This window comes from Anomaloglossus baeobatrachus, chromosome 5 (assembly GCF_048569485.1).
Source record: "Anomaloglossus baeobatrachus isolate aAnoBae1 chromosome 5, aAnoBae1.hap1, whole genome shotgun sequence".
Taxonomy (NCBI): Eukaryota; Metazoa; Chordata; class Amphibia; order Anura; family Aromobatidae; genus Anomaloglossus; species Anomaloglossus baeobatrachus.
In genome coordinates this window covers 488,086,338-488,100,356 of record NC_134357.1, presented here as the reverse complement: position 1 = coordinate 488,100,356, position 14,019 = coordinate 488,086,338, and the positions used below count along the sequence as shown (strand labels likewise).

The window sequence follows — 14,019 nt, the reverse complement described above, 5'->3', positions numbered from 1 at the left end:
CTATTAGGCCTCATTCACACGTCCGTGAAAATCACGCACGTTTTTCATAGTCGTGTCAAAGGTGCGTATTGCCCAAAGTGCGCCCTGTGTATGGCACACGTGTGTTATCCGTGATAACACAAGGAGAACGGGAACTTTCTGCTTACCTGTCCCTGGCGTCGCTGTCCTTGGTGCTGATCTTCGGCCTCCGGTCCTGCCGACTCTCCGCTGCTGTTGCTTCCGGCCGCAGTGAAGTGAATATGCAATGAGCATAATGAGCGGCGGTCAGCAGCAAGTGACAGCAGCGGCAGAAACAGCAGGGCTGGAGAAGGTGAGTATTGGTTTTTTTTTCTCACAGACACTTCTTCTCTCCGGTACGTGTCACATGGAACACATCTGTGTGGTTCGTTTGCATTACATGTGACCCGTTTGCATTCCGTGTGACACCCGTGATGCCGGAGAGAAAATGGACATGTTGCCGTGAGGAACACACGGACACACATGCCGTGCGAAAATACTTCCGTGTGTCCAAAACCATAGGAATACCTAGGTCTACGTGTGTACGTGAGAAAACTGCCAAACAAGTACCGGAGACACGGACGTGTGAAAAAGGCCTATGCAAAGTCTGCAAGACCATTACCCCTGGGTGACAACTTGCTCCTCTGAACAGCTATCCTACAAACCCTTGCCATACATCAGCTGAGAGATTCTGGGGGTCACTTATTTAACTCTTCAATGAAAGAAATTCCCAAAACATGCCTTCAGTTATAATAAATATAGATTTTAAATAAAAAAAAAAAACCACTCTACACGGGACACTTATTGCACTCAAACCTTGGTACAGAAACACTTTACGTGGGGACTGAGTAAAAGATGGCGGCTTTCTTCTATGTATTTCGCTACACCTGTCCATGGGATGTTAAACTCAAACTTCATTTTTGTAGATCCGTCATTTAAACTATTAGCTTTATAGGTCTGAAGTCCCTTTTAAGTTCACAGAATGGCTGACTCGACAGTCCGACATATAGACTTGCTATAAAATAATAGGGGAGTGTTCAGGATCATGAGACAATACCAAGTATTCAGAGTCACAAGGCGAGAAAGATGGCAGACCTGGAGTCCAAAACTTTCGGCAATGACTGAGGTCTTATTCCCATACCAAACCCCTGTTCTGTACATTCCTCTGGCCAGAGTTCCTATGGACGGGTTTTGCTCTGAATGCGGAACCGTATCTCCATCCTAATAAACATCTTGATGTTCTCATCGTCTATCTGCCTGTCCAGGGCGTCTAGCGCTCGCTCCCCTCCATCTTTGTACAGTTCCAGAAGTTCTTCAGCGTATGAGATCCACACGCAGTTATGGCAGCCGCTCATACAGCAGTGAGTGGGAGGAGGTGCGAGAGAAGGCTCCATGAGCTGCTGAGGGTCTCCAGGAAGCGGCTCCTTGGTCTTCAGGTGGCTGCTGTCCACAGAGGGCAGAACGTTTTGGTTCTCCGCACCTTGATCATAGGATCTTATGGATCTTCTACAATAAGTTCCATCTCTAATGAGTAAGACGGAGGCCGAGGAGGTGGAAGATGGAAATCGTCGTAGAAGGCAAGTCAGCAGCTGCAAGATACAATAGACTGGAGGGTGATGTCTTAAAAGGGGCAAGAAGTTAGGAATTTGGGCCCCAAGATCAGATTGTGTCAAATCCCACCAAAGACAACATCTGCAAGGAGTTTGTATGTTTTCCCTGTGTTTGCGTGGGTTTCCTCCGGGTTCAATGGTTTCCTCCCACACGCCAAAGACATACAGATAGGGAATTTAGATTGTGAGCCCCAATGGGGACAGTGTCCCTGATGTAAGTAAAGCGCTGTGGAATATGTTAGCACTATATAAATATATATTTTTAAAGATTTAAAAGGCAACAAGCTCCTATACAGAAGTCCGTGGATTGGGGCACTGTGCCTGGCTTGTTATTGGGGAACTGTGGTTGTCCATTTTATAGGGGCGTAATCTGTTATGGTGGTGCTATGGTTGTCTGTATTATAGGGGTGCTGTCCGTGGCTGCCCATATTATGGGTTGTCTGTGTTATGGGGGCGCTGTTCGTGGCCGCCCATGTTATGGGGATGCTATGTTTGTCTATTATGGGAGCACTCTCCGTGGCTGTCCATATTATGGAAGGCGCTGTCCATGGCTGTCCATATTATGGTGGTGCTGTCAGTGGCTGCCCATGTTATGGGGGTGCTGTTTGTGGCTGCCCATGTTATGGGAGCGCTCTCCATGGCTGTCCATATTTTGGGGGCACTGTCCGGTGCTGCCTAGGTTATGGAGCACTATGGTTGTCTGTGTTATGGAGGTGCTCTCAGTGGCTGCTCATATTTTGTGGGCGCTGTCCGTGGGTGCCCATATTATGGAGGCGCTATGTTTGTGTTATGGGAGCGCTGTCTGTGGCTGGCCATATTATAGGGGTACTGTCCGATGCCGCCCAGGTTATGGGGCGCTATGGTGCTCTCTGTGGCTGCCCATATTATCAGTGCCCGTGTTATGGGGACGATCAGGCTGCCAGGTGGTGGGGTGTTGTGTGTGTCCCCGTATAATGAGGCTCCGTGGCTATGAAGGCACTATGACTATATGAAGGACTGATCACAAAGCCCCATAATATCATGTGCACACATGACTACATCACAAGGGATATTTTTGGCTCTGATCTCACGTACAGATCCTGGCGTTCACGGCAAAGTCATAATCCCCGCACAAAACAAGGGCCCCTCTGGTTACCATGGTAACGCTCCTCCCGGCACCGTCGGGGGCATATATCCCGCTTCACCCTGCTTTTTGGGCTGCTTTAGGCCCCCCAGACACGGAAATGACGCAGGCAGGCGCTCGAGTCCAAAAAGAAAAAGTTCCAGTTCCAAAGATGGCGCCTGTATGACGTCATCTGTACGTTCAGTCCGTGTACTGTAGAGTGCGCCGGTTTCATGATGACGTATAATGCCATGGCCGGAAGTGCTCGCTCTACTGCGCTCCACGTGTGTTTACAGTACTGACAGCGCGATGGGCAAGCGGCAGGCGATCAAACCGGCCAGATCTCCAGGGCCCGGGGCAGGAAAGGGGAAACGGTGAGAGTCCGCACTGAGTGTGATTGGTTGTGATGTAAGGGAGGGTATTTTATATTATTGATCTCTGAAATTGAGAGTAACCCAGGTCTCTGCCTTTTTTCTATGATCTTCAGCTATCAGCAGTTCCTGATAAGGAAAAGCCCTCAGTAGCAGTGTAGGGGGCTCAGTATATCAAGTGGATATGAGCGAAAGGGGCCAACCTGGCTACTGGAATGAGCAGTTGGCTAGCCGGCTATGTGCGCACTAGAAATGTGAAGTTTCTCAAGAAAATTTCTTGAGAAATTTCTGGGAGTGAAAGATTTCCGGACCTCCGGAAAAAATCCGCACCAAATCCGCATGCGGATTTGCCGCGATTTGCCCGCGGGTGGTTCCCTGCGGATTTTTGCAGGCTGTAGGCTATGTGCGCACTTACCGGATTTTGCCGCGGATTTGCTGCATGTTTCGCTGCAGAAAATGTTCATAACATCTCTGCAGTGAATAACCAGCAAATCCTATGGAGAAAAAAAATCCTGTGCGCACTATGCGGAATTTGACAGCTGCATGTTTTGCTGAGGGAATCCCGCAGCAAAAACAAGTGCATGTCACTTCTTTTCCGCACATCGCTGCGGGATTTCACTCCATTGACTCCAATGTAATCATGAAATCCCGCAGGGAATAACGCAGGCAGCAAATTCTGTGCGGTTCACTGCGTTTTCCTGCGTTATTCCCTGCGGTATTTCGCGGTTTACCTCCGGTAATGTACATCGCCTGTCTGCGGTTTTGCAGGGAAGTGATGTCATTACAGGAAGAGGAAGCGGAGCAGAGTAAACACACACACACACACACAGATCACACACACACACACACACAGACATCACAGACATAGAACACAGACACATAGAACATACATAGAAAGAAAACGGAAATATAGAAAACAAAGAACGTGGGCTCCGCTGCATATTTACCGTCCAGCCGAGGTAAGCACACAGCGGCGGCCCGGTATTCTCAGGCTGGGGAGGGAGAGGGGCAGGGGTAATGTTCCCCGCCTCACTCCCCCTCCCACAGCCGATAATATCAGCCGCAGCTGCCCCGGGACTGTCGCATGCATTATGCGGCAGCACCGGGAGTGTCCTCGGCTCTTCCTGCCGCCGTGTAGCAGTGGTGGCAGGGTAATACAAGGGGTTAATGGTGGGGGATCACCGCCATTAACCCCAGGCTTGATCATGGCAGCGTCTATGTGACAGCTGACATGATCAACCCGTAAGTAAAGTGAATAAAACACACACACAGAAAAATCCTTTATTTTAAATAAAACCAACAAGCCTCGTTAACCCTTTTATTAACCCCTCCCGCACCAAAGCTCCGGCGTAATCCACACAGCTCCGGCATAATCCACAGGGTCCTGCACTGCTGACATCCAGCCGCGACTGTCACAGACACAGGCTGAATGAATACAGCAGAGGTAATTACCGGTCATTTCCCACGGCCGGTAATGTGAACTCACTGCCGACCGTGGGAAATGCAGCGATCTGTCCTCTATCTATCCCTCTATCCTGTCTGTCTATCTATCTATCTATTCTTCTGTCTATCTATCTACTATCTCAGAATTAAATGACTTTTTTTTTTTTTTTTCTTTCAATGTGCTTTATTGCATTGAATGCAATAAAGCACATCCCAACCCGCACGCGGCAAAACCGCGACAATACCGCGAATAATACCGCAGCAAACCGCATGCGGTTTTCGGGTGCGGTTTACCGCGGTTTTTTTACCGCGGGTGCGGTAATCTTTGAGAGCATGCGGAATTTTCTCAAGGAAATTCCATTTCCCAGTGCACACATAGCCGTACTGCTGAAATCCGCAGGGTACCTGCGGAAATAATGGACATGTTCATTTTCTCAAGAAAGTTTCTCAAGAAATTCTTCTCAAGGAAATTTCTTGAGAAAAATCCGCACCAGTGCGCACAGCTATTTTTTTTTTCTCATAGAAATTGCTGGGAAATGTCTGCACAAAGATTGCAGACATTTCTCAAGAAATTTCCGTGGCAAATCCGCGGGTAAATCCGCGGCTAAAACGCATTAGTGCGCACAGAGCCTAACTGTTCCCAACATTCTTGTCTCGAGCATACTGTGATATACAGACAGAAAAGAATATATGGGCTTTTGCAGCCCAAGACCTCACAAAAAGTAAAATTTCACCTGCCTTGGTCGTTACAGTCGACCAACTTGGAATTTTTTTTTTCTCGGTTTCGTACATTATATGGTAAAATGATTGGTGTCATTCAAAACTACATCTCTTTCTACATCCATAAAGCTGTGTTGATGGGGAACTTACAAAGTTATGCCTTTTGGAGGAAGGGGAGTAAAAATTAAGGTGTACAAATGAAGTATTGCTTGGTCCCAAAGGGGTTAAAGATGGCTTCAGATGGGCAGAAATCTGCAGCACTTGTAGATCTGTGTACCCCATTACTATCCTGCAGCTCTGCTGAATCTAGAGACGGTAAATTGAGGTTTGAAGAAATTAACTTGAAAACTTTAGAATATTCACCTGATTGTCCGCTTGGCCATGCCTTTTATGTGATAACTAGAAGGTGACCTGATTCTAGCGCATCGGGTATTCTAGAATTTATTGTGTAGTTAATGTATGATTTTTGACTGATAATGGAAGGAAGACACTGTATGTTTTTGGTCAAAGATAAATGTTTTATTGTTTAAAAATTGTGAATGTTTAACATGAAGATGTAACTGTATGTCACTAAATATTGTTAGGAACTAACTGCATTGACAGTATGGCCGGCGGTGAGTTGCAGCTGTGGCGTTGGGAGGTGTGGGTTGGCCTGGTATGTGGGTTGATGCTGTAATGTGGCTCCATGCTGGCATGTGCCCCCATCGTGGTGTAGCAACCATCCTAAAATGTGCCCCCATCGTGGTATAGGTAGGATCCTTGTGTATGCAGCATCCTGGTCTGTGTCCCATCCTGATATAGTCTCCATCCTTGTGTCCCATCCTGGTATGTGGGTGTCTGTGTAGGGTGGTGTTTGTGTTGCACGGGGTGTGTGTGTATTGAGTTCTGTGTGTGTTGCGGTGCGTATGTGGGGCGATGTGTGTGTGTGTTTTGTGCGGTGTGTGTGTGTGTATTTGTCTGTGTGTCGTGGGGGCGTTTGATTGTGGGGCGATGTGTGTGTGCGGGGGTGTTCGGCTGTGTGGGTGGTTTGTTTGTTTGTGTGTGTGTGTGTGGGGGGGGGGGGGGGCGCGTTTGATATGAGCCGGGGGGGTGTGCGGCTGTGTGTGGGTGGTTGAGTGTGTGTGGGGGGGGCGCGTTTGATATGAGCGGGGTGTGTGTGGCCGTGTGTGTGCGTGGTGGTTTGTGTGTGTGTTTGTGTTGGGCTGTTTGGGAGTCGTCGTGGTGTGTGTGGCTTCATTTCCCGCTGGCCATGAATAGTAATGATTGGCACATGAGCACTCTGGGATGCAGGTCTCCCACTATCCATCGATGAATGCAGGGGATGCACATGGCTACTTAAATATGAACACTGCAGTGAATGTTAAGTAGCCGCTCATGAATAGTAATGAGCGGCTCGTTAATATTTAAGTAGCCATGTGCTTCTGCATTTATCGTTGGTTAGTGGGAGACCTGCATGCCGAAGTGCTGGGTTCCTAGTGCGCCACAGCTGCGTCTCCTCCTGTCCCCATCCCTCTGTGTCTCTATGGCGTGGGGAAGCCCTGAGATGCTGCGTCTCCTCCTGTCCCCGTCCCTCTGTGTCTCTGTGGCGTGGGGAAGCCCTGCGATGCTGCGTCTCCTCTGGTCCCCGTCCCTCTGTGTCTCTGTGGCGTGGGTAAGCCCTGCGATGCTGCATCTCCTCCTGTCCCCGTCCCTCTGTGTCTCTGTGGCGTGAGGAAGCCCTGAGATGCTGCGTCTCCTCCTGTGCCCGTCCCTCTGTGTCTCTGTGGCGTGGGGAAGTCCTGCGATGCTGCGTCTCCTCCTGTCCCCGTCCCTCTGTGTCTCTGTGGCGTGGGGAAGCCCTGCGATGCTGCATCTCCTCCTGTCCCCGTCCCTCTGTGTCTCTGTGGTGTGGAGAAGCCCTGTGATGCTGCGTCTCCTGTCCCCGTCCCTCTGTGTCTCTGTGGCATGAGGAAGCGCTGCGATGCTGCGTCTCCTGTCCCCGTCCCTCTGTGTCTCTGTGGCGTGGGGAAGCCCTGCGATGCTGCGTCTCCTCCTGTCCCCGTCCCTCTGTGTCTCTGTGGCGTGAGGAAGCCCTGCGATGCTGCGTCTCCTCTGGTCCCCGTCCCGCTGTGTCTCTGTGGCGTGAGGAAGCGCAGCGATGCTGCGTCTCCTCCGGTCCCCGTCCCTCTGTGTCTCTGTGGCGCGAGGAAGCGCTGCGATGCTGCGTCTCCTCCGGTCCCCGTCCCTCTGTGTCTCTGTGGCGTGAGGAAGCCCTGTGATGCTGCGTCTCCTCCTGTCCCCGTCCCTCTGTGGCGTAGTTGGGTCACTGACCTGCGCTTTGGGGCCTCCTGTGGGTCAGGGCTTACTGTGCTCCATCGCGTCAGGTGTAGGGAGCTTCCATGGCGGTGTCCCTTATACCTGTCCGCCGGCTGCGTCATGGTGTTGTCAGGGTCTCGGCGAGCGGGTGTGTCCTAATTGAGCGGTCGTCGCTGCTGATTGGATGTGGGTAGAGTAAGGTGTGGGTGTGTGGCGGATGTGATGCAGGGCCGCTGCTGATTGGGTGAGGTGGAGTGAGGGGTGGGTGTGTGTGGGGTGTTCGGCTAGTTGGAGCAGTGTGAGCGTGGTTTAGGCGGTTTCAGCGTATGACGTAATTTCTTGGACAGACAGACAGAATAGGGAAAGTGTGTGTGTGTGTGTGTGTGTGTGTGTGTTGCATATCCACATGATCTCTGCCGCCAGTTGGACTACAGCGAGGATTCCTGTATGTACAGAATGAGACCACTGAGACCAGTGATTGGCTGCAGTGGTCACGTGGCTGTACAACACATCATTATCATAGCTGAGGAGATAAAGATCAGCAGTAAAAGATTGGGTCGAAGTTTTGTTCTACTTTTTTTTCCCTAGAGATTATATGTATATTTCGAGCCAGTTATAATGCTCTAATGTATCTGTATCTAGACATGAAAAGAAAAAAACCAATAGTAAACCAAAAGACCTGGATACCCAGGAGATACCCTTCAAGCTTCGAGAAATCATGAGGAGCCGCATGGAGATGAACAATCCAAAGAAAAAGAAGAAACGGCCAGGTGGGGAATATGAGGTTAATCTTAAAGGGGCGTAAAAATAATTTCAAATAGAGAATAGCTTTAATAAAGGGACTGTCCCCTATTATTCTTCATTGTGGAGGACTCGGGATGTACTGTTATTTCCTGAATGCCGCATTATTTTTAATGTGTAATTCTTCTTTTGCCCTGTGGTGGCGCCGTAGGTTAACTTAAGTGCGTGTGCCTGCACCCCTCACTCCCCTCCCTGCAGGGACACACACTTACTGCTGTGGCCGGCTCTCACTGTGCTTCCTCCTCCCGAGACCTGTGCACGTGGCACAGGCCTTCCGGGACTCCTCCTAGGGCGTGTGCGCGCACCGCTGCCATCCTTTTAAAGGGCTAGCATTACCTGGAAGTGCCTCTCAGCCTATCGCTGAGGGGCACTGGGTACTTAAGGCACTCTCCCACTAGGGGAGATGCCTGATCAACATGCTCAGTTAGTTAGTGGTTCTGTGCCCTAGCCAGCTAATTGTCAGGTCCCCTTATCTGCTGTGATTCCTGTGTCAGTGTCATTATTCCTTTGTCAATCTTCCGGTCCTGTTGGTACCCCTGTGTCCGCATTTCCCGACCATGCCATCTGCGTCATCTGTCCCAGTGGACTCCGCCATACTAGAGACTTTGTCCACCTTGGCAGTGCCATCTGCCTCAGCTGTCCCAGTGGCCCTGTAGTACGAGTGACTGTCTGTCCACCCTGGCCGTGCCATCTGCCTCAGCTGTCCCAGTGGCCCTGTAGTATGAGTTATTCTGTCCCTCCATCTTGGCCATACTGTCATCCTTTGCCATCCTGGCTGCACCTGCTACTCCAGTGACTTTGCCTGTTGGCACGTATGTCCGTCCTTGCCCTCGGGGTCAGCTGCCGGAGTCCCGGTCACTGCTTTGGGAGTGGTGCCTGGCATCTGCTTCGCGGTTGGCGCTTAGTCAAGCCCCTCCCACTAAAGAGTAATCCTGGGGTTCATCCGTGATCCATGAGGTCTAATTCTGGTCGCCACTCCTCATCTCCGGCGGTGGGCGTTGCAGTATGTTACTTGTTACCTCCATAGATTACAGGTGATTTTCTATTGGCCTCATTAGTAGGATTCCCAATAAACAGATTATTTTCAAAGACTCGATAATTATGAAGATGTGCTGTAGTTAGACAACCTCTAGGGGCGCTGTAACAGCTAATAATAGTCATTGTGACATGTCATGTGGCATCAGCAGACCATAGTTATAATAATGTTAAATATCTTAAAAGTAGCAGTCTCTTTTAGGCCCCCACACGTTTTTCACGGTTCGTGGTGTGGGTGCGTGTGTGTGTATTCAGCGTGTGCTGTCATTGATAGCACACGGGCAGCAGGAACCTCTATACTCATCTGTCCCCAACGCTGCTCCTTCAGCAGGCCGGAAGAAAGTGACAGCAGCGCCAAAGGCAGGTGAGTATAGAAAATAATTTTATTTCAAAAACACATGTTTTCTCCGGCACGTGTCACACTGATGTCACCCGCATCACATCAATGTGACACCCGTGCTGCCGGATAAAAACGTACATATCGCTGTGTGGTGCACATGGATACACGTCTGTGAGAAAACTTTGATTTTAATGGGTCTGCGTATGTCCATGTCTGCGGTACGTATGAAAACAGACGTCATTTATCGGAATCACTGAAATGTATACGGGGCCTTAGGTTGGATCTGCTACAGAAATTAGATGATGGATTCAGGTCTGAATCCTGGAACCCCTAGAAAACAACGCCACTACAGGTGAAATATGGTATTACATGGTGTCTTTCAGATGGTTTTATGACCATGTAATGCATGGATGGTTCAGAGTCTGCAGAATAGGAGGTATCGTACAGAGCGACTCACGTCAGGGTCCCGGGCAGAGAGGTTATCTTCATATCTCTAGTTTGGATGTAAATAATCCTTCAATGATGGACATTAGAAAGCTATTGATATATTATAACCATGCTGATCTACAATGTATTGAAGCTGAGGGCCCAAAGCCTGAGGTTGCCCTACTGAGAGATTCTGACTTTGCCATCCTCTTTTTTAGTAAAGAAACAAGGTCCTGATAATGAAGAGCTGCAGACAGACATCAAAGTCCCCAAGTTCAAGAGGAAGACCCATGAACCTGTTTACGCCTATCTGGAACGAATGGACCGAGAAACTCAACATGTCCTGTTCCTCAGCAAGAACCAGCCGGATCGGATGCCAGAGGCGGAGGTGGATGAGAAGGGGAAGCCAGTGAAGGAGGTCCCCAAGAAGGAGAAGTCACAGAAGAAGAAAGAGTGAGTTCTGTTGAATCGGTGGAGAATTCCATGTCCATGTCTATCATGGAAACTTGGGGGGTTTCCACTTTGGGGGGAATTTAGTTAGACTGACATTTTATACAGCAGACAATGGAGTAAAGTGCGCCAAATTTATTAAGACGAGCATATATGTTAAAGGGAACCTGTCAGGTGCAATATGCACAGTACCACAAGCAGTTCTGGGTGCATATTGCTAATCCCTGACTAACTGTCCCTCTGTATAGTGTCATAGATAAATCTTTAGAAAAAGTATTTCTAAAGATCATTTATTATATGCTAATGAGCGCTAGTCCTGAGGGCGTTTGTTCCCTTAGCTAGTCGACCCACATAGCATGGTAGCACGCCCCTATGGGCTTACTAACGTGCTAATGAATGCGCAGTGACGTGCACATACCTCATTGTTCATGGCGGCCGGTGGAGGATGGATGCGCACTGTGCACAAACTGGAGTCCTCAGCACTTCCGGTCATGCGCACTGTACCTCACTGAAGCTTACACCCGACATCAGTTTAGTGCACATGATCAGAAGTCCCAGGTACTCCGGATCATGCGCAGAGTGCATCCATCCTCTGCCAGCCGCCATCAAGAGTGAGGTATGTGCACATCACTGAGTATTCATTAGCATGTTAGTAAGCCCATGGGAGCGTGCTTACATGTTATGTGGGGCGACTAACTAAGGGAACAAACGCCCTCGGGACTAGTCCCCACGCTCATTAGCATATAATAAACTATCTTTAGAAATACTTTTTCTAAAGATCTCTTTATCTATGCTAGTGTATAAAGGGACGGTTAGGCAGGGATTAGCAATATGCAGAACTGCTCGTGGTTCTGGGTGCATATTACACCTGACAGGTTCCCTTTAATTTGCTGATATTCTAGGAGGATCCATTATGTACCCACCACAATAGCCAACCAAACCCTGTAAAGGTTTAGCTCCTGATCGGCCTCGGTAATGGAGATCAGTGGGGTCATCTGGCATAGTCGTAGTCTATGTGGCCATTATAGCCTAATCTGGGGTGACAAGTTGTCCTACTTTCTGCCGCTACATAAAGTTGCATCCTAACTCTGCGTTCTGTTTCAGTTTTGACCGAAGACGCCTTGATAAGTTCTTGAAGAGAAAAGAAGACAAGAAAGAGACCCGTTTAGAAAAAGACATTTTCACAGGTGATGTATGGGAAATAGAGCCTATTGTGTTGAATAGGGCACCTAACAAAGGCAATACCATATACAGGATTGGGACATCCCCGGTCAGGATCGGTCCTTTTACTTTGTTGGTTTTTTTTGGTATAGACACGGTGATGTTCGGGGAAGTGGTAACGGAGCCTCCGACTCTTACAGTAAAGCCAAGGAAGAGTGCAGCCAAAACTAAGGTGAGGCCGTTCTCCATGCATTCATCATGGGTGGATCTGTATGGAAATTTAAAGCGGAATGCATCTTTAAAATATCAGATCTGAGGTTTTCCTCTCGGATTTGATGTTCTTTGCCTGTTGTCCTGATGAAGGGAGCTATGACTCCTGAAACGCGTTGACCTGTGCATGATATTAAAGAAGCGTTAATCTCCTTCCGAATCCGTTTGTGTCCTTGGCGTGGAATTGAGAACCCTTTCTTCTTCTACTCTGTTATTTACCACTACCCTGACAGTCTTAATAACAAGTTGTCTGAAGGCCACCTGGCCGAAACGTCACATGTTGCTTTAAGACTTATGGAATAAATTCTTCGTTTATATCACCATTTGAGAGTGCCTTGTTTCTAATTCTCTGGACATATGGTGTGGAAACTTACAAGTGCACCCCAACATCTTACTGTGGCTGTGCCTTATCCTGATATATCTATATCTCACGGCACTGGAGACGGCAGCGGTGGGTGAGCATATTCACACTACCTGCATATTATTTTAGCGATGAGTGGCGTTTTTTCGACCTTGTGTACATCCCACCCATCAACGCTTATGACTTGTGAAAAGTTTTCTAAAAGTTCTATTACACATTGTCTGATGATCCATAAGAAAGTGAGTCTTTGCTTTGTGGGAATATCACCAACTTCAGCACCTTCAACGTCTTAAGTTTTTTTTAGGTGTTGAGTAACTGTCAACTGGATAAGGACACTTTGACGTGCTGTGGCTTCTTACGGGCCTTGGTGTGGTGCTCATGCTGCATGGACCCCAGCACAAAATCTTATGAAACATCTCTACTTGTCCACATATGTTTAGCCATCTAAATCCCAAACCATGGGTAGCTACATGGAGTTGGTCCACCCATATGTTGGCTCTACTTTTTCAGGAAAGTGTCTAATTTTGAAAGGTGGTTTTGGGTTTTATATCCATTAAGCCACGAGAACATTCGTTAGGCTGTGCTCAGATGTAGTAGGATACATTCTCACCATCTGTGTCCCACCAAGTAGAAAGGACTCGTTCAGACATGTATTCTTCTAGCATCCACCAAAACAGATTATTCCCGAGTCCACATTCTGCACAGGCTATGGTTATGGACTATTATTGCCAGTGTTTGTATATCATTGGGGTGTACTTACTTTTGGGTATGTAGAGTTTAATCATGGGGATATTCCATTGTTATGGGCATGGAAATGTTGCGATTCTCTAACGCCCGGTGGCTGAAGTTGAGCTTCTTTATGGCATTGTTCGATAATCTTACTTTTTTTCTGTAATATCTCTAGCCAGGAGAGAAGAAGCTCCTCTTGAAAAGCCTTTTCGACAAATCCAGCTCAACAGCGCCCCCGCCTGCTATGTCCATGGCCAGAAAGAGGCTGTTGGAGGATGAACGGGATCGAGTTGTCCAGGCGTACCGTGACCTTAAAAAGAAAAAGCAGCTTCAAAGTGAAGACTCCAAACGATCCAAACCTCAACATACATGACCTAAGCGGCCATAAATAGAGATCACCGCCATGGGCAGCAAACCACCTTACAGCAAGATGGGACAAGCCATTCCTGGAGATACATGTTTCTCCTGGGCCATCAGAGGTTGCCATAAGAGGTTTCCAGAACTGATACTAGACAAAGTAAATTATTGCTTGTGGCTTTCTTTAAAGGGTTTGTCCAGGACTTTGATATTGATAATTTAGTCTTTGGATAGACTATCGATATCCGATCGATGGGGAGTGGACGAAAGAGAACATTGTATGAATATCACCACTTCCTAACCGAAAATACTTCACATATAAAGATAAAGGAAGGATTTTATAACCAATCCAGTTTTTGGAATGTTAATTACGGCGCCGAATCTTAAGGTTTCTCTTTAATCTGATTACTAGATCAGTAGAGTTACAGACATCAATGTCTTTACTTCCCTAGAATAACAGTTATGCGTATCCTTAGCCCTATTCTGCTTCCCTAGGCCACCAGACACAAAGTTCTTCTCTGCCCCTGGTCACCAGAGATGCAAAACCCAAG

The 14,019-nt window shown here is 48.2% G+C and overlaps 2 protein-coding genes across 6 annotated transcripts in view; one reads left to right on the top strand and one right to left on the bottom strand.

Moving 5' to 3' along the window:
* The window catches only part of PDE6G (phosphodiesterase 6G), a 50,713-nt gene extending 47,835 nt beyond the window's left edge, over positions 1-2,878 (bottom strand). For 4 of the 5 annotated variants that reach the window (XM_075350690.1, XM_075350689.1, XM_075350691.1 and 1 more), the window contains exon 1: positions 2,743-2,878. The gene's annotated coding sequence lies outside the window, so the exon portion shown is untranslated. Of the gene's footprint in view, positions 1-2,681 lie in introns of all 5 variants that reach the window. The other variant, XM_075350693.1, reaches the window with a different exon arrangement.
* An 83-nt stretch (positions 2,879-2,961) lies between these two features.
* On the top strand, positions 2,962-13,816 carry CCDC137 (coiled-coil domain containing 137). The gene is made up of 6 exons (XM_075347907.1): positions 2,962-3,083; positions 8,181-8,308; positions 10,359-10,593; positions 11,695-11,777; positions 11,904-11,983; positions 13,287-13,816. Exons 1-6 carry the CDS (start codon positions 3,019-3,021, stop codon positions 13,482-13,484), a joined length of 789 nt encoding a protein of 262 aa, XP_075204022.1. The 5' UTR covers positions 2,962-3,018; the 3' UTR covers positions 13,485-13,816.
* Positions 13,817-14,019: the final 203 nt, after the last annotated feature.

Coding starts and splice junctions, on each gene's coding strand:
- CCDC137 (XM_075347907.1), top strand. CDS start 3,019: ATGGGCAAGCGGCAGGCGATCAAACCGGCCAGATCTCCAGGGCCCGGG. Junction 3,084..8,180: donor GGGGCAGGAAAGGGGAAACG/GTGAGAGTCCGC, acceptor ATCTGTATCTAG/ACATGAAAAGAAAAAAACCA. Junction 11,778..11,903: donor AGAAAAAGACATTTTCACAG/GTGATGTATGGG, acceptor TTTTTGGTATAG/ACACGGTGATGTTCGGGGAA.